At 34.5% G+C, this 19,850-nt stretch overlaps 2 protein-coding genes across 2 annotated transcripts; one reads left to right on the top strand and one right to left on the bottom strand.

Moving 5' to 3' along the window:
* Positions 1-1,847: 1,847 nt before the first annotated feature.
* On the bottom strand, positions 1,848-3,600 carry LOC109009777. Its single transcript, XM_018990395.2, has 2 exons — positions 3,299-3,600; positions 1,848-3,207 (listed from the first exon to the last, which is right to left on the bottom strand). Exons 1-2 carry the CDS (start codon positions 3,511-3,513, stop codon positions 1,923-1,925), a joined length of 1,500 nt encoding a protein of 499 aa, XP_018845940.1. The 5' UTR covers positions 3,514-3,600; the 3' UTR covers positions 1,848-1,922.
* Positions 3,601-17,227: 13,627 nt separating this feature from the next.
* LOC109009763 (tetraspanin-2) lies at positions 17,228-19,850 on the top strand. The gene is made up of 2 exons (XM_018990379.2): positions 17,228-17,919; positions 19,315-19,850. Exons 1-2 carry the CDS (start codon positions 17,422-17,424, stop codon positions 19,624-19,626), a joined length of 810 nt encoding a protein of 269 aa, XP_018845924.1. The 5' UTR covers positions 17,228-17,421; the 3' UTR covers positions 19,627-19,850.

Genomic DNA, 19,850 nt, shown 5'->3' with positions numbered 1-19,850 from the left:
AAATTGAATTGTTTATTTTATTTTATATAAAAATTTAAAAAAATTATAATGATTATATTAGATGAGATGAAATGTTATGAGAATGATTATGAAAACAAACAAGCCCAGTTGACGGTTCTTCTGTGTTACAACCTAGCTTCAAACACACCACTACAAAATGCATTGACTAAGCCATAGTCCAAACTCATAAATTTTTCCATATGACATCAATCTTTTCAATCAAACAACTGGATTTATTTTTCAAGATATTCATAGTATTCATTGTCTCTAAAATCATAATCCTTGGTGCGTACTTCATAAAATGTGTATGGTAATGTGATATGTTCATAGAATGGACTTGACCTAAAGCTTACATTTAAAAAAAAAAAGGGGTTGTTAATTAGTTAATTTAATACATGCTTAACTTGCATCAAACGACATTTAAGTGCATTCATATAAAAGGTGACAAATCCCCATTACTCTATTGATTGAAGAGATTAGAAGAGTTTGAATTGATTAATATATTTGTAGTTGCAAGCATCAAAGATATAAAATTTACTCTGTAAGTATGGACGTTAATTAATTAGGTGCTTATCTTTTCATATATATATATATATATATAATATATTGCTGCATCGAATGCGCATTATTAATGTCATATAATATAAATTCAAGCATCACTTTCTACGATCTCCACATCATATCATGTGACTTTCTGTGTGCTATATATGATCCCCAAGTTGCTTTCCTCATAAAAAGGAGGAAAAAAAAAACATGTACAAATGTATTAAGAGATGAGATCAGGGAGATCGAATCCCTTTCATCGAGATTTTTAGGGTAGATCCTGTCTCTTTTAATTTGATAACAATTCCCTCATATAGATCATGTAAATTATATGAACCTTATAATTACCTGATTAATATGGCATATTAATCATAAGTTATATCATCCATTTGATCTCATTTGTGTTATTATTATATAATATGCATATATAATTAAGTTAAACTTACAAAATTAAAAATGATCTGTCAAATAAAATCATAAATTTTATTTAGAATTATGAAATGAAAATTAATATGCTTGATTAAATATTAATTTTATTTAAAATTAAAAGACCTTTAGTTTTCTTAATGTGTACTTTTTGTATTCTCTTGAATTATATCATTTGAAAAAGTTGAATTATTTATTATATTTTGTGTGAAAATTTGAGAATGTTGTAATGATGAGATGAGTTGAGATGATTTCTATATCCAAACTTAGATAATTAATAATAAGGCATAACTAATTATTCTATTATGACTTTTAATTACAGAAGCATTAGTGGTTAATGAGCATTGCTCTTGTTCAATATCAATGTCAGCTAGCCATTTCCTTCCTATCTTCACTCCCAATTGTTGCAAGGGTCAAAAGTAAAAACACTTCTATTTATTGTATGGCTAATGGTCAACATCGTGTCATTGGCTAGACATACCTAAGTACCTAGCACTGGAAATATACATCCATGATACTAATGGGTGTCACATTTTCTTTGTTGTTTTTTGTCCTGCTAGCAAAAATGTTAATGTTTTCCCATTCTTGTAGAGGGAATATGGAAGATATGATGGCTCATCCCTTCAGCCCACCCCATTTTGTTTAGTCCAGCCCAGTCTGTTTCTTATGGATTGTTACCATTATCAAACCAATAATGTTGCACTGGTAAGCAGCTTTCAACTCTCCTGATAAAGAATTGCATACTCAAAACAATGGAACCTATATAACAGTGCAAAACAATATTAACCAAATGATCATACAGAGTCCCCAAAATGGTCCTAGCTAATACATTTAGATCACAAAAACGAAAAAAAAAAAAAAAAAGGTTTTAGAAGAACTTGATCTAATTGTATGCAACGAGAATGGCTGAAGTTCATAGCAACAACAAGAATCCAGAGATTATCATTCAATATCTACAAATGCGCCAGCTTAGATAATATAGATTTGGTCACTAGAGTACTAGTCTGCTCAACAGCATCAACCAATGAGAGCTTATGAGAGTTCAATAATGGAGAGCATTTGGTGACCAAGCACAACAAAAAGTTCCCAAATTTTAGAGATTTGGAAAAATGTACAGCCAATTGCTGAACCTGGTAAACAATATGATCAGCCGAATCTTGAGTTAAATGAACATTATGATTTAAGATGATTTGGAACAGGTTAAACAATGATTCTGTCCATACCAACTCATTAGATATTAAATGTTGGTGGCAGGGAAGACAGATAACCCTCCTTTCATCTTTATCTCCACACAATATCTTTTGACAAAAAGCAGAAACATGAACTGGGTGCAAACATTCCCTAATGATCCTCGCAATCACATCGCAGATGGGGTTGTTGATTCCTTCTCTTTTGAGAACCAACGGAAACAAGAAAGCATACACGGCTGCTTTCTGATGAAGCTTGCAATACTCTGTTATTGCAGCCACAAGCACACGAGAAGCTGGTTCTTCAAGAGATAAGAACTTGGGAAGGATGACTGAGCATAGAACCTGGCTCGGCCAAATAAGTTCTTCTTCGCTTCCATTCGTGAGATGTGAAATTAAAACTGAAGCAGTTTCATCATCTGCCAGCCAAGGTTCAATGAGACCCAAAACCACAAAAGAATCCCTACCCTTGTCCAAGCAAAGTTGGCGAATTTCATTAGCTAAACCAACAGTTTTTGAAGAAGATTCGAAGTTCAGAGTCCTAGCTTTCAAAGAACTAGCCTTTTCTTGAATTTCAGATCCAACAGGAACATTTGTGGGACGATCAACCTCCATTTGCTCCATGACAGCATTCAACTCTTCATCTCCATCGTCTCCATCGTGCTTCGAAAAATCCAGACTATCTTCACTGGTGCCAAGAAATGTTTTTGCATTCAGTTTGTCGGGAGAAATAGGAAGCCAAGGGAGAAACACATCATTGGCACCCGCCGCCTCCTTGAGCCAACCTGGTACAGATTCGAACTCTTCATCCACGCCTTCTTCCCCAGAATCCAAACTCAAACCAGAAATCCACTCATACTTCGTATCAGACAAAACCTCAAGCAGATTGTGGGCAGCTCTCCTGACCCAGAAATCGAGTTCCAGGTCCAAACTCAAAACGTCCCGGGCCAGCCTTGATAAGTCAAGCACGCAAAACCTCTGACGCTCATAAGCCAGAAAAGAGAGAACCCGAGCCTGGACCATAGTCGGTAAAGTCTCTATGAACATGACCCTGTTGATCAAACAAAACAAGTCTAACAACACAACATCACGCGAAAAATTTAAAAAAAAAAAATGGAGATAGCTGTGTCGGTGTAAGCTACCGCTTGGTACGAGGAGGCGAGGAAGGCGTAGGAGACGAAGAGCCCTCGCCCACAATGGCGTCGGAGGGTTTTGTAAGCAACGAGAGGAAAGAGCTTGTGGTAACTGGGGTTGCAGACGATGACGCATTGAAAGCCTGGCGTAACCATCGAGATGCCTCGGTTTCAGGTACCGGAGATTTCAGGAAGATCTCGAAGAGAGGTACCCATGACTCCATTTTTGCTCTCTTCCTCTCGGCTAAAGGAACTGGGGTTTGGAAGGAGAAAACGCGGGAAGGGTTTTTTGGGGGAAAGAGCGGTGCTTCTCTGCCGCTCAAGTGAACGCTCAAGCTTACCGTTACGTTAAAAACATTTTATTTATTTATATATTTATTTTTATTCAGATTTTTTTATCATTTTAAGATATTTTTAAAAAATATGAAAAAAATATCAATACACTAATAATGATTTCCTTAACTATTAAATAAAAAAATTAAAATACATGAGGTGTCAAAATGAGTAGGCAAATTAAGTGGACAAAAAATCATTTTCTTTGAAAAAAAAAGAGTAATGCTGCTCATTATCTCAATTCTTATCATTTTATGATATAACATTATTTGATTGGAAACTATTTATTATATTCACTTATGAACCTATCATCTAATGCTACATCATGAGATGATGGTAAAAAAATAAATGATGAATAGATTTTTTCTTGAATCTCACAAACTGACATGTCTTCATATAATCTGTTATATCTATTTTACAATAAAAGTAACTTTATAATATAATAAATCACATCAATTTATAAGATTATTTTTATATAATTCATTTATGATTAGAGTATTTCTCTTTGTAATTAGAGCAATCATACGAGTTACGCAAAAACATTTAGAAAAATAATTTGTACAGCTTAAGGTATGCAAATCCGGTACACTTCTTTTAAAAAAAAAAAATCTAAGACCATATTAAAAAACTTATTTCTTAATGATAAAGTTATTTTTTTCAAAATGAATGCACAATTCTTACGCACTAAGATTTATATCTAGTATTACTCAAATTTTAAACATTATTTTGGCCAATATGTTACTTTTCACATCAACCTACCTAAAGCCTTAATCTCGTATTAGATTACTTATCTAGTTCTTTATAGTAGTATAATATTTTTATTTTTATTTATTCTTTGTCTATATTTTAATTTTATTTATTTTGTATTTTTAAATATTCTTTTATTTCCATTTTCATAAATTCTCGCAACCAATACTTTAAAATACATAAAACATGTCCAACAATTACATTTTCAGGCACAAAGCATGAAAATATATACAAAATCAATTTCATGCTCGTATATTTAGCAACCTAAATCGGCTTCATCAATCACAAAGTTTCAAAATATCTACCATCTATGTCTAGGCCACTACAAAATAATGTCATAAATTATGTCTATGCACTGGTTATTACGATCCTTTTTAATGATGCCAAAAGGGGGAGAAATTTGTCTACAACATGCTAACAAATAGCATATATGCAAAGTATTCAAATTCATAAGAAAATAAATGTTGGCAAGGAATCAAGTACAAATTCTTCTACAACATGCTAACAACAGCATCATGTAGAGTAGTATTCAAATTCTAGGCAAATTCTTAAGAAAAACAACATGGTGGCAAAGGAATCAGGCACCAATTCTTTAGGGCTTAAAAAAAAAAAAAAAAAAAACCATAGCTTGGATTTACCCTTGATTTGAACTTTACAAGAGTTGCAATGATAAGAGATGAAGGAAACGTAGGGTTCACTGGAGACGAAAGATGTGCAGCGTCAATGGAGGATTGGCAACATCAAGGCTATTGATCAGTGTGTGATTATGGGCAACCTCTTACTTAGGGACGTAGACATGTCGCCAACCATGGTTGCTAAGGTAGACTTGCGAAAAGCAACCATTTGCCTTGGTGTGGACGGTTCATAAGCGGCGCCTCTACATGCTTGGTCAGTTTTTTCATGGTTAAAATGACCAAGAAAGCTTGAAATACTTGAGAAGATTGGTAGTTCCATGCAACATAAATAGATATCCAAGTTACTTGAGTAGACTTTGTGGTGGAATACAAGAAGGGGAAGGAAAACCTAGTAGTTGATGGCCAAAAATCTGTTGATGAAGAAGTGTCTTGTGCTTAATTTCTTCTCCCTCGGTGGATTGGATTGAGGAACTGAAAAGAACTTATGCTAATGATAACTCTGTAATACCCCGTTCAGCAGGCTAGAGATGTCACGTATTTTTATAAAAATAATCCGACAAGAGACTTTCATAACAAAATAAAATAATTATTTAATTTATAAAGATAATTATTGAATAAAACATGTTTTGAAAAATATAACCGAAGTCTGAATAAAATTAACTAAAAAGTCTGGAATTAAATCAAACTACTCATTCTAAGCCCAACTGGCCCACTCGTACTTATCATACTCACCTAGGTGGTTAAAAAAATAAAAACAAACTAATGAGTTGATGACTTAATAAGAAACTCATAATAACATAAACGTACTTAATATAAGATTTTTCATAAAATATTTTATGTTGAGAATTAAAATCATAATTGTTCATAAATATTCTGATGACATGCATGACTTGAAAATATTTATGGTATATTGATTTTTCTGAATTATCTAGATTTACTAACTTGTCTGACTGGCCAACACACTTAATCTTATGTATAAGGTTGTGCATCGGTCTCACATCTTGTGGCCACAAGGGGAACTGCTGATTTGATTTGATAAAATACTATGGTGAATCATGCTTGAGTCTGTGACTTGCACATCCACACTATCTGCATTGATACCATGCATCTTAATGGCCATCTACTTAATCTGATTTTTATTTTACACTTGGTCTTATAAAATCTTACATGTCTTATGCAATATGAGATGTATAATACATATATAGCTATAATATGCAGAATAAAACATGATAAATATCATGCTTGCAAATATCAAGACATGTGTGGTACATAAACATTAGCTTCCAAAGAACCAACTTTAATAATATATATATATATATATATATATATATATAACTGGCTGACATATACTAATCATAATTTATGATCAAACTACTTATCTCATAATACCGCTTTCAACTTTTTACTTCATGGCTTGTCACCTATACGAAGTACCGTACATCACTAAATTTTCTAGAAGAGCTCATCATAAATTTTATTTAATTAAATTCACACTACCTGGAGCAATTTAATAATTATTCCGCCATACACTAAATCTAATAATTACTAATTTTATTTAAAACTTATAATGTAGTTTATCTTGAAACATACTCGATCATAAATAAATTTTTTTTTTTAGCGATCATAAATAAACTTAATAATACTTAAAACTCTTGTAAATTATTACTATAATCTAATTTTATTTAATACTTAATAATATAATTTTAACTTTCATAAAATACGTCTCATTCGTATAAAAAAGAGTCCAAACTCGAACAAGTTAACGTAAAGTCAAAACTCACTTAAAAGAAATTACATGCTTCCATGATTTAGAAGGAAGGGCAAATGGCAATAACGCAATGACACAACATTTAAAAGTGACCTATAGTTAAAAAATTTACTTTATTGGAAAAGGAAAAGCCACCATCTTTGTTTGCTAGTGTACGCATCTGACAAGGGAACAAACCAATAAATTATCGAGGGAGAGGAAAATGGTCGGTTGGAATATAAAAATTCTTTTAATTTAGTTCGATTCATCTTACTTAATAATTATAATTTTTTAAAACTTTTATATAAAATATAATAAATAATTTATTTTTTTAAAATTTAAAATAATAATATTAAAAAATAATATTTTATTTAATTTTTAATTTTTATCTAAACTCACTGTCCCAGAAAATAGAAAAGTGGCTAGATTCAAATCGGGACTTCACAGAAAGCAAAAGGAAGCAAGCAGATGGAGTACAGAGGTCGATGCTATGATTGTGAGATAGAAAAGTGGGAGGAAACAAGAAGAAATCGAGGGATGGCTCACCGAGAGGTTAAAACCATGCAACAGAGAGTAGAGGAGTGTGTTACGACGTTGGGGCTTGGACTACGGCGAGGCGTTGACGGAGGGGCACGAATGGAGGCTGAGCTACTGGCAACGTTTCCTGGCTATTTCCTACGAATGGGTTTGGTTGGAAGATTTTATGGCTGTTTCAGTTTGTGGAAGGGCTACAGTGCTTCGGAGTGGTTTGGTGTTATGAACCAACTATATAGAACTCATCCTTGAAAACTAGCTTATAAGGGAAGGGTATCTAAGGGCTTATAAATTATCAATCAATCTCATACGTAGTCGATATGGGATCATAACAACCACCACGCTCTGCAACCGACGTCCACGGCGGTCCCGGCGCTCACACAGGCTGGTTGTGCGCTAGGTCTTTTTCCTAACTCCGAGCGAATACTATCATGTCGGCATCACCCCCCGTGCCGCACGATTGCAATCATCGTAATATGGCCTCAGATGTGGGTGGCTCTGATATTATTTGTTATAAATCCATTAGGTAGAACTCACCCTTGAAAACTAGCAAACAATAGAAGGGAGCCTAGAGGCTTATAAACCATCAACCAATCTCATACTTAGTCGATGTGAGATCGTAACATTTGGGTGTGATAGAATTATGGTTTGTGTGATCGACACTGGGTGAGTCAGTAGTTGCTTACGTTATGGCAGAGAATAAAGATTTTGTCAAGAATTTGCAGATGATCGAGAATACATAAGGACAGAGGAAAGTGTTGAACGTGTTCAACTCGAAATCGATCACTAACTGTGATTTGAAAATATTGTTGCGTATTTAGGATTGCCAAAGTGTAGGAATTTGAGGATGGAGAAGTGTTCGGCGTGTTTGATTAGTTTGGGAGTTTGATGTTTAATATGCAGAAGGAAGGAACTGACTTGATGAGGTTGTAATTGAAGAGGACTATGTGCGGTCGATTGGCTGATTATTATTATTTAATAACACGATCTGTCAATGGAAATTTGGGGATGAAACATTAAAATAGATTTGTAAATTATATCCGATCAATGACTAAATTTTAATAAGCGGGAGAGTTTTAGATAAAAGTCGGTGGTAAATATCAAGAGAAACTCGCTCAATTCGCTCAGTGGATTTGGATTCAACTTAATAAAATCTAAACTGATAATTTAGAATGAAGAAGATTTCTAATTAAAGATTTGTGTACGTTTATCTATAAAAAATAAAATAATAGTATTATTAAAAAAATGTCTAATAATAATTAAACTAAATTTAAATTGTTTATTGGCCTAATTTTATTATTATTATTTTCGTATGTTACAAACTGAGTGCACCAACTCCTGTCCAATCTAATAGAAAATTCTCTTCCCTCCCACTGTACCTCTCGAGATGGCCTACTTTTTTGCAAGAGACTTTATATCCCTCGAGATGAGACATTTAAAACTAACTTTTTAGAGCTATTACATAGTATCCCTTTGGAGAACACTTAGGACTCATTTAAATGATGAGATAAGATAATTTTAGATGAGTTGAATAAAATATTATTTTTTAATATTATTATTATTTTAGAATTTAAAAAAGTTAAATTATTTATTATATTTTGTATAAGAATTTAGAAAAATTATAATGATGAGATAAGATGAGATGAGTTGAAAGTGTTTTTGTATCCAAACGGAGCTTAGGGTATGATCAAACCTTGTATCAAGCAAGGAGGAACTTCTTTTGGCTAGGTCTTAAGGCGCACGTTAATTTTTATTTGGGATGTGATGTATGTCAGAGTGTGAAGGCTTGGCAGAAAATACCATTCCTAAGGGATTGCTCCAACCCCTACTTATCCCCTCTCAACCATGATCTTATCTTACCATGGACTTCATTGAAGGCCTTCCCCATTTACATGCACAAAAACCACCTTTGGGTAGCTATAGACCGACTCACAAAATACAATCACTTCACCCCTTATCCCATCCATTCATAGCCAAAACTATAGTTGAGTTATTTCTCAAACATATCTTCAACTACATGGCCTTCCCATCTCCATAGTTTCATACGATGATGCCTTATTAAAAGCTAGGACTTTAAGGTCCTGTAAGCATTTATTTAGGCCTAAGTAATGCTAAGAATTAGTGGACCATGGGGCCAGTGACTATTAGAGATTTCTTGTTAAAAGCTTTTTGAGAATATTCCTTACACTTTGAAATGGATAGCTGCCCAAGCCCTTTAGGGCCTTTTGATTTTTGGTTTTTGTCCAAGAATGACATTTGGCATCCATAAGTGGAAGTCTTTTAGGGTTTTTGGAAGCATCTATAAGGAAGATGAATGGATACACAATATTGGATAGGGCTATGCCATTTGGCACACATGCAACCTATCCCATAGAGTTCCAATGGACTAATGATAAGGTTGAGTGAAGGAGATCCACGTGTGACCTAGGGAGCCAATCGAAATAGGCTTGGTCAAGAATTTAATGATGTCTGAAAAGTGGAGGCAAGTTTGAGTGGAAAGGAAGGGGCGCACAGAGGGCACATGTCACCCACATGGCTGCCACCTTCCATGTTTCCACTTGGCATCTATGCGGATGAGCCTCTTAGGTTTTTGAGATGCCCAATGATGACAGAGGAGAAAGGGGTAATCGGCCTTGGCAAGAAGAGGCCACTTGCGACTCATGCATGGAGTGTCTCTTGGGGTTCCAAGATGCCTATAGGATGAAGAAGGGAGAGAGGCATCCAGCTATGCCAATTGGCACTCATGCATGGTAAGTCTCTTAGACTTCCGAGTAGACCAATGACGAGGAAAGAGAGAGAGGTCTCAGTTGTTGTGAGAAGGGCCACTTGGTGTACATGCAAGAGAGATTTTGGTGAGTAGTCTGAGAAGGAGCAATGATAAATGGAATAAGGGGATTTTGGCATGGGCAAGAAAAGGGTGCCACTTAGCATCAATGCGTGAGTTAGTTTGTGGACTTCTTATAGTATAAGTAGAGTAATAATAAGAGAGAGAAGTGTGGGAAAACGAGGGGGTATTTAAACCAAGCCATTAATGGCCAGTGGGATACACACTAGAGAGAGGGAAACTGAATAGTCACTTTTGTTTATTCTAATTTCCTCTCCTCCTCTCTTTCTTGCCCACCTCTAGAATAAAACCCCATTCATTTTATTTCTTTCCAAACACTCTTCCACATACAACCACATGAAGAATTTGGGGGAGCACCTATCTGAGAAGGCCATCACTCAGTAAGAAAGCTCTAACTCTACTCATTCTCTCCTCTATGTTTCTTGTCACAAAAATATCATGGGTTGGGTGAACCTAGAGGTCTCGACTTGTAGGAGAAATGTTGTTTTCGTGACTTTGTAATCCGGATTTATAAAGCTAGAAAGAAGAGATAAAGGAGTGTCCGTGATGTTTATGAATCTCGAGCATGGAGACATAAGCCATGTTTGAATCAGTTCATGTGCATGGTTTATGGGTTTTTAATACCAAATTCTAGGAACTGAAGTGGTTGAGGGAACCCTCTTGGATGAGCAAAATGCCATTTGGTTAGCTGGAGTTTTGTCCATGCAAGTGAAAAGGCTTGTTACAAATTTAGTGTTACTCGATCTCTTAGGGTTTTTGCCATGAAGGTGAAGCTTGGTGACAAAATAATTGTCATTCGGCCTACCTAGGGTTTTGTGGTGCGTGTTTGTGTGTAATCTTTGATTTAAAAGAAGAGGTTGGAAGGGTGGGTAGACCCTAAGGCTGATTAGGGTTGAGAGTTGCTAGTAAGTAGATTTTGAATCCTCTAGTGCACGGGTTATTGTGTAAGTTCAGGAACTTCATTTAAAACAAATTCTAACGCTTAGAACCTATATTTTCAGCTTGCTTGATTCTTCGACATTCTTATTAAATCAAAAGTTTTATAAGTTAGCCTCTAACTGACTCTTGGATAATGTGATCATGTTTTTGCATAAACGTTGCATATGTATTACTTGTGTCTATCTATGATTGTTGAGTCCTTGATTACTACGTCACATATTCTGTTCCTTGCCATGTTGAATCATGTGTGTACTCGATTTGACATGCTATGTTCGAATCTTGTGCTTGTTGGAATCATGCCTATGTAACATGTTCGGTTATTGCAATTCTTGCTTAAGGGTCATGTTGGATTGTTATAAGTTGTGCTCATATGGTCGTATCATGGCAGCATAGCAAGGAAAATATATCACATAAACATGGCCTGTACACTCGGTGCCATGCTATGATTACATGTTATATTCACATGCCATACAAAGTCTACAGGTTGTGCATTAAAGTAATTTTTGACACGACCCAATGCTTGGATGAGGGAAAAGCCTTAATAGAACTCTCATGTTCACTCTGTAGTGACTAAAAGTAGAGTGTTAGCCCTGGGTTGACGAAGTACCGCCAACAGATTTTGAATGAGACCACAAGGTTTTTAGAACGAAATAATGGTGTCTAACACTATTGAGTGCAACATATGGTAAATATGATGAAGGCGTTACGAGCTGCTGTACCAATTATGAGCTTTTGGTGAAGGCGTGTCGATCTGCCAAGGGTTTAAGATAACTCATAGTGAAAGCGTGTCATTCTTCCTGGGTGTCTCTTATGACGTATTCACAGCTGGTCGAAACGATGTGGTGCAGTAACTAGCAGATGCACACGATTTATATGGGTGACCGTGAGATATCCATCATTGTTTGTACTTATTATGATTATATGCAATTGAATCTGTAATGGTAATATTGTACATGAAGCTTTATCATTAACAGATAACAAATATTTTTCTATAAAGAGTAATCTAGATGGGAGAAAAATATGATTTTATGAAATTGCACATTCATGCTCATGCATCCGTGTTCATGTTTACCTTATGCATGCTTATGTTATTTCTATATTTGTTCTTGACATAACTTATTTCTATATGTTACCCCAAAATGGTAGAAGTTGTGGCAAGGTTAGAAGATAATGAGCACGATGGTGAAACATAAGCACTATGAGCCCCAATAGTCAAAGAGAGTCCTACAATCGAGTCATCTATAAGAAGCTGAGAAGTTCATAAAAGATGTTTTGAAGTCAATTAAGGATATCCAGGAGATCTTAGAAAAGAAAGGATAATGCTTTTAACTATGTTGCACAAGACTACATTTAAACATAAAGGATCAAAGTTTTAGGACTCTACTTTTGTATGGATGTTAAAATCTACATATTTGGGATTAATAGAACATGTTTTGGTACCATGATATATTGCTCATTCCTTTGCAAATTTTATTTTTTCAATACGATATTTTCATACTATTAGAAACATGCTAGGTGCATTGCATGTTAACTATCATGTATGAGGCGTACGTAACCTTGTATTGCATGTCACGACGCTTCAATCACCGCTAAATTCCAAGCATGGGTTGGGGTGTCACACATACCATGATAGTTCTTTTACTAGTAGGTTTCTGCAAACTCTTTAAACTATAGAGAGTACAAATAACTTTATTGCCTATCATCCTCAATCAAATAGTCAGTCAAAGGTAGTCAACAAGAGTTTAGAGAACTATCTCAAGTGCTTCGCTAGAGACTAGCCAAAAGACTAGTCTTAGTGGGTTACACAAAATTAGTTCCACAAAACTGACCCCATTCAAGGCCTTATATGTATACTTACCCCCTCTCCCTCTCACCTATATTCCTAGAACATCCAAAGTAAAGTCGATAGAAAGTCCTTCGGCCTAGAGATCAAATTCTATAGATTTTGAAGCACAGTTTCCACAAAGCACAAGATTGGATGAAGAGGTATGCAGACCTAGAGAGGAAGGAACAAGAGTATAACATTGGTGACTGGGTCAACTTACGGCTCCAGCCATATAGGCAGCTGTCAGTTACACTTCGAAGGAATCTAAAGCTTGTACCTTGGTATTACGGCCCCTTCCAAGGCTTACAACTACTTATATGGCTGGAGCCATAAGTAGACCCAATCACCTCTAATCCTCTCCACATCTTTTGTCAATAGGCAGGCAACCTATTTGCCCAACGAGCTAAGCAAATAAACTATATATAAGCAAAAATCTTCAATCAATATTGCGTTTCATCTTTTCCTCCATTGTTCTTCCTTATCTTCTTTCTATCATTTCTCTACTTCTTTCTTTCTCTCTCATTTTAGGTTTCGACACACATATTCTCACACATACCTATGTTGGTGCTTATAATCATAGATTTGGATGTGAGGCAATTTTTAGTCTTAAGGCCATGTTTGGTAAACAAAGAATTTAAAAAAAAATCAACATTTCTCTACTATTCTTATAAGGTCATTTTCAAACATTACCCAAACACAAAATATTTTATTTCAAATTCTCAAATTTTCATTTAATCATTACCTAATCATTAATCAAACACAACAATAAATACAACTTTTTAACTTTATCTATCCAATTTCACAAATTTCAATACAATACTTATTTTAAAAAATAGCCTCCATGAATCCAATAGCTTCTTAAGGCAACCATTGTCTTCTTGTCTTCATAGCTCAATACATCAGAGATTACCACAACATGCGATGATGAGTAGACCATATTGTTTTCTAAATGCAGCCATGGGGCATGTTGGTGTTTAGGACGAGGAGTGATGACCTCTATTAGGCCTAAGCGCCATTCACTGCAATACTATGCTCGACGGTGGCTCCATACAGTATAAAGTAGGCAAGGAGATTGCCGAAAAAGAATGTGAAAATCAGAACGTGAGATCCTTGGGAAAGATGATCAAGTTGGCTCTTGCGAACATATTTGTGACCTCACAAGCCTAAGAGAGAGTGTAGGGGGTACCGGTTCCTTTATTATTTTAGCAAAAGGTCCTACGGCTTGAGCCAACTTTGCGCCTTGATTGGGATGATAATTTAGATTAAGTATCTCATATCTATAAGCAAGAGGACGTGCAAATTTTGATCTCTCAATTTTCAAAACCTAATCTCAAACAAATTTTCAGAATCATCAAATATTTTCAAACATTTTTAGTATCCAAACATGGTCTTAGAGTGTGTTTCAATTTGGAATGAGCAAATCTAGGATAGTGACTTTGGTAATCCACCCTCCTACTCATCAATACAAGCAGGGAGAGGAGGCGGTAGAGGTGGGGTGGGGTAAAAAATGTCCACGCCTCACAAACAAAGTAGTCATTTGTGTACGTATGTGTTGCAAACGATTAATGTTATATACTATACTTCTATCTTGAGTTTCTTCCATTATGTAAATGTGACACTTTCCATCACTTTTTTTTTTAAATGGTTCTTTATTTAAAAAATAAAATGTTCAAAGGTTGATGGGTTATGTTAACTAATCATAGTAAGATAAAAGTAGGATGAAGGTATAATATTTAGTATTTTTTGTTGCAATATTAGGATAATTGACATTGTAATTGTGAGAGACTCATTGGGATGATTAAAGTAATTAATCATTCTTCTCCAAAATTATCAAGACGTACGCCTTTGATAGGCAATTAATACACTATATGGTTAGATGTTTAGTTGCTATGAAGTTATCTAAGAAGACAATGCATTGATCATAACAAAGTTGTTTTTTATCTTAAATTTTATCATATTTAATTGGTTTGATATGCCAACAATTTAAATAGATATTCATTTTTAAAAAATATGATAAGAAATAAGAAAATCTAGATTGAAATAGAATATTTCTCAAATGGTTAAAGACATAAAAGTGGGATTTGACTTGGGTCTAACCCATCTAGTTCGATCCCATTGAAACTGAACCCGTTATAACTTATACATGAGACAAACTCATACCCACAAAAGTTTGGTGACATTTTATTTCGTAGTTAATTATGCAAAATGCATATTTCAATGTATTAGTTCTTTCTTAACATGATATCAATCTATTAGTTGATGCTAAGTAACTCTCTTGACATTTTATTAATGAATATCTCTTATAAATAAAAAGAAAGAAGAAAAAAAAGCTAGCCTTTGCGGTAAGAAGTAAAGTCAAAAGCCGCACTATCTGCCATCTATTCCGTCATTCATCAATAGAATAAGCCGCGTTCACATGCACACCTCATTTCAAGGCCATTTATCTTATCATTTTTTTTTTATAAAAAATAAATTATATTTACAGTTATCGAATATACAAATATCATGTACTTATTTTTAAAAAGTAAGTAAATATGAGATTTATATAAAAAAATTAATTTTTTCATAATTGGCTCTACTCTTTTTTAAAATGAGTGTACAACACTTATACAACTCACAACTGTATCTAATATTACTCATATTTATCTATGAACAACATCATCCAACCTAACTTTATGTGTAAGCATTAGGCCTCGTTTGGATAGTAAGATGAGATGAGATGATTTTAAATGAAAATTGAATAAAATATTATTATAATATTATTTTTTAATATTATTATTGTTTTAAGATTTGAAAAGTTGAATTGTTTATTATATTTTATGTGGTAATTTGAGAAAGTTATAATGATGAGATAATATAAAACTATTTCTGTATATAAACGGGGCCTTAATGTTAAGAAAAACTCTACTTAGCCCCCGGTTCACTAGCACACACTACACACTCACGTGGCAAACCCGGTTTTCTCCCTTCTACCGGTTCTTCCCTCAAAATCCATCACTCCCCTTCCTTCAGGAGTAAAGCTACACAACCTCTCACTGTTCACACAACCTCCACACGCCACCAGTCCACGTGGCTTTTCCCATCACTACAAGTCTGCAACCTTCTCTTCATGTTCATTTCACTTCGTTTTGATCCTGAAACCGTTTCCTTTAGATCTAATGTTTGGTTCCCCTTTATTTCTTTATTTCTTTTTTTGATAAGAATTAGAATTTCGAAACAATAAAAAGGGAAAATCAGTAAGGCAAATATATATTCGAATTTTTCCAGTAAAAGCTCCATCAAATAAAATCCCAGAATTTAAAGAGAGTTACTCTGAATTACAAGAAATTAAGATCTATATCATATTTAGATGCACGCCCAATATATATATTTAAAAAAAAAAGAAATAAAGGGGAACCAAACATTAGATCTAAAGGAAATGGTTTGATCGAAATGAAGTGAAATGAACAAGAAGAGAAGGTTGCAGACTTGCAGTGATGGCTTAAGCTTACCCCTATGAAAGACATTGCCGCTTTGATTGCTATGGAAGTGGGATATACACAGAGAAAGAGAGAGAGGACAAAGAGGTTGTGTGGAGAGGAGAGAATGGGAAAAGTCACGCGGGACCATGGTGTGTAGAGATTGTGTAAACAATGAGAAATTGTGTAGTTTACTCTAATGTTAATACATAAATTGAAAGTCAAAAGAGTCTCTTTTTCCCTTTCTTTTCTCCTTAGGCCTTATGTTTGTTGGATCAAACGTGGATTTGACACCAACATATGTCTTTTTTGTTTTTTTAAAAAAATAACAGTACTATTTCTTTAACCTTATTAATTGATATTATAAAATTTAAAATTTTTATATGAATCATTGGAATAAAAAGTGATTTAAAATATACTCTTTCTTTATTCTATTTAATAAGAATAATGTTAGGTAAAGTTTTAAAATGTCTAAAGTTTTGTGCACATTAAAGTTTAGTGTTAAAAAAATAATTTTTTATATGAATTTTATATTTATTTTTAATAAAAAAATTTATGAGATTTACACTTTTTAATATTATATAAATATCATTTATCATTGAGCAATACTACGTACAATTTCTAAATAGGAATTATATTATAAGTTTAATTAATTTTATCTTTAATATTTTTTAAATTATAATAATATTCTTATTAAAATAATATTTTTTTTCTATTTAATAAAAAATTTACACATATAATCTCTAAATAAGTACTGTAATTAAAATTTCTCTTTATCATTTGATGACAATCCAACAACAGGAAGTACTTACACGGTGGAAAATTATCCAATCCGCATAGTTTAGTACAGTTGAAGATAGTTGAAAGAGTCAGCCTTAATACCTTATGCTAGTTTGGTTTAATATTGTAAGAATTTGGAGAAAGAATAGATGTTGGAGCTCACCCATCAGTCATAACTCAAGTTGTCACCACCAGATATCATCCTCGTCTCTCACTCTCAGTTATCTTTCAGTTACTTTCTTTCTACCTCAATTTCTCCGATTCATATCTTTTTTTTTCTTTGGAAGCCATGGGAGTCAGCAACAACATAACAGCTATCCTCAACTTCGTTGCCCTCCTCGCCTCCATCCCCATAATCGGGGCAGGCATCTGGCTCGCCTCTAAGCCCGACAACGAGTGCATCCACTACTTCCGTTGGCCGGTGGTCATCCTCGGCGTCCTCATCCTCCTCGTCTCCTTGGCCGGCTTCGTCGGCGCCTACTGGAACCGTCAAGGCCTCCTTGCCTTTTACCTCTTCTGTATGGCTGTCCTCATCGCCCTCCTCCTCATCCTTCTCGTCTTCGCCTTCATCGTCACCCGCCCTGATGGCAGCTACTCCGTCCCCAGCACAGGGTACAGGGAGTACCGGCTTGACGGCTTCTCCGCCTGGCTCAGGGACCACGTCACCAACTCTGGGAACTGGGGTAAGATTCGGACCTGTTTGGCCGATTCCGACGTTTGTGCTAAGCTTACCCAAAATTACATCACCTCTGATCAGTTTTTCGCCGCTCATATCTCTCCTCTTCAGGCAAGTTTTCCTTGAATTTTGCGTTGCAATTTGCAGAAACATTTTTTCCCTGGTCAATTATAAATTTTATAGAGAAGGAATTCCAGGAAAGATACCCTTTTTCATTGCTTTTATGGAGCTTTCTATTTTTTATTTTTTGTGCTGTTAGTGTTTATTAGATGAACACAACACGAGCAGCATTCTCCTGTGCATACGAGAATGTCGATTTGGTTGATCCAGACACTGTCTTAGCCTTTTCACTTTACTAAAATGGTCAACTGTTGCCGCAAGGACTTTCTAGTCCCATGACATTTGTCTCTGCTTCTCCGTCTCATCAGTGTCAACTTTACGCTTAAATGTTTTATGGAACTTTAGAATAAAAATCGAATAAAAATATTATAAAATTGAAAATTATATTATTATAATAATATAATTTTTATTTTAAAATTTTAAAAAAATTAAATTATTTTTTGTATTTTATTTGTAAGTTTGGTAAAATTGTAATGATTAGGTAGTGATTCGATAAAAAAAATTGAATATTTGAAATTGAAAAATGTTTGTGTTTGAATGATTATTGAAAAGGAAATTATGAGAAATTTGAAATAAGATGAGATGAGATGTGATGTGTTTCCCAAACAATCCGTTAGTCTTTGGTGGGTGCATAAAATTTTGAAGACTTATCTAAGATGTGATAGTTAAGTTTTCTTATTTTACTTATATTCTTAATCAAATAAGAGTTGAAGTATTAAAATACTAATTACTAGTAAAAACAGGTACCCACTTAAAAAAATTCTTTTTTTAAAAAATAAAAATAAAAATGCTTGCACTGAGGATTAGACTTGAATCCAGCCTTACTCTAATAAACCCAATTTTACTTTGAAAAAAAAAAAAAAAAAAGTAAAAGAGGACCCATTGATGTTATTATTTGATATAGTGTTCAAGTAGCCCAAAGTGGTCCACAAAATTAGCTGGCTACTTTTTAATCAGCATATGCTCTATGGGGTCCTCCCCATGCTTCTAAAGCAAGGAAAAATCATACCCATTAGAGTTTGTGCCAATAGACAGTTATCTTTCCAGCACACTTTTATGAGTAATAATGCAATACAGACACACATTAAACTAATAATCAACCTACAATAATTGAGGCATGGCTTTTGTCTTGACTGCATAAGATTAAAAAAGAAAAGGTTGTTATGGTTTGGTGTGAGGGTGCCGTTCTTTGTTGTTACGAGTAGTGTTACATGTATTTGCAATTTTTACTTATATTTTAACTTACAAGATTCATTTTCAGCATATCAATAACTGACACGTAGAGAAGTAAGTTTTTGTTAAGTACAAATAGCATTTTTCTATCACTATAATTATACTGTTTTTTTTTTTTTTTTTAACTGAGTTTTGGTTATTTTCATGTTGCAGTCAGGTTGTTGTAAACCTCCAACAGTTTGTGGGTACAATTATGTCAACCCAACATTTTGGTTAAACCCAGTGAATCCAATGGGTGACCCAGACTGCCTGTTGTGGAACAATGACCAGAGTGTGCTGTGCTACAATTGTAACTCATGCAGGGCTGGTCTGTTGGGGAACCTACGAAAAGAATGGAGGAAAGCCAATGTAGTTCTTATTGTGGCAGTGGTGGTGCTGATATGGGTCTATCTCATTGCCTGCAGTGCCTTCAAGAATGCCCAAACAGAGGACCTCTTCCGCCGCTACAAGCAAGGTTGGGTTTGATTTTGATCCCAAACACATCCCACACTACTCGCATTGATCTCTATCCCCGGTGTGTATATATATATATATATATATCTTGTGTTGTTTTCCTTTCTAGAACAAACGAGACAGTTCAAGTTGGGAAAAGGTTTTTCATGCACTCTGAAGATAAGAATAGCATCCCAATAATTAAAAGCATTCCAATAAGATTATTCTGGTTCAGTACTGGTGTTCGATGCTTCTCA

The sequence above is a fragment of the Juglans regia genome, chromosome 1 (genome assembly GCF_001411555.2).
Source record: "Juglans regia cultivar Chandler chromosome 1, Walnut 2.0, whole genome shotgun sequence".
NCBI classification, from domain to species: domain Eukaryota; kingdom Viridiplantae; phylum Streptophyta; class Magnoliopsida; order Fagales; family Juglandaceae; genus Juglans; species Juglans regia.
The sequence above is the reverse complement of the archived record's forward strand: the minus strand, read 5'-3'. Positions and strand labels throughout refer to the sequence as shown.

What these genes read in the sequence shown, in the direction of transcription:
- LOC109009763 (XM_018990379.2), top strand. Translation starts at nt 17,422, where the DNA reads ATGGGAGTCAGCAACAACATAACAGCTATCCTCAACTTCGTTGCCCTC. An exon ending in CTCATATCTCTCCTCTTCAG is followed by an intron (nt 17,920 to 19,314) that starts GCAAGTTTTCCT and finishes TTCATGTTGCAG; the next exon opens with TCAGGTTGTTGTAAACCTCC.
- LOC109009777 (XM_018990395.2), bottom strand. Translation starts at nt 3,513, where the DNA reads ATGGAGTCATGGGTACCTCTCTTCGAGATCTTCCTGAAATCTCCGGTA. An exon ending in TCGCCTCCTCGTACCAAGCG is followed by an intron (nt 3,208 to 3,298) that starts GTAGCTTACACC and finishes TTTGATCAACAG; the next exon opens with GGTCATGTTCATAGAGACTT.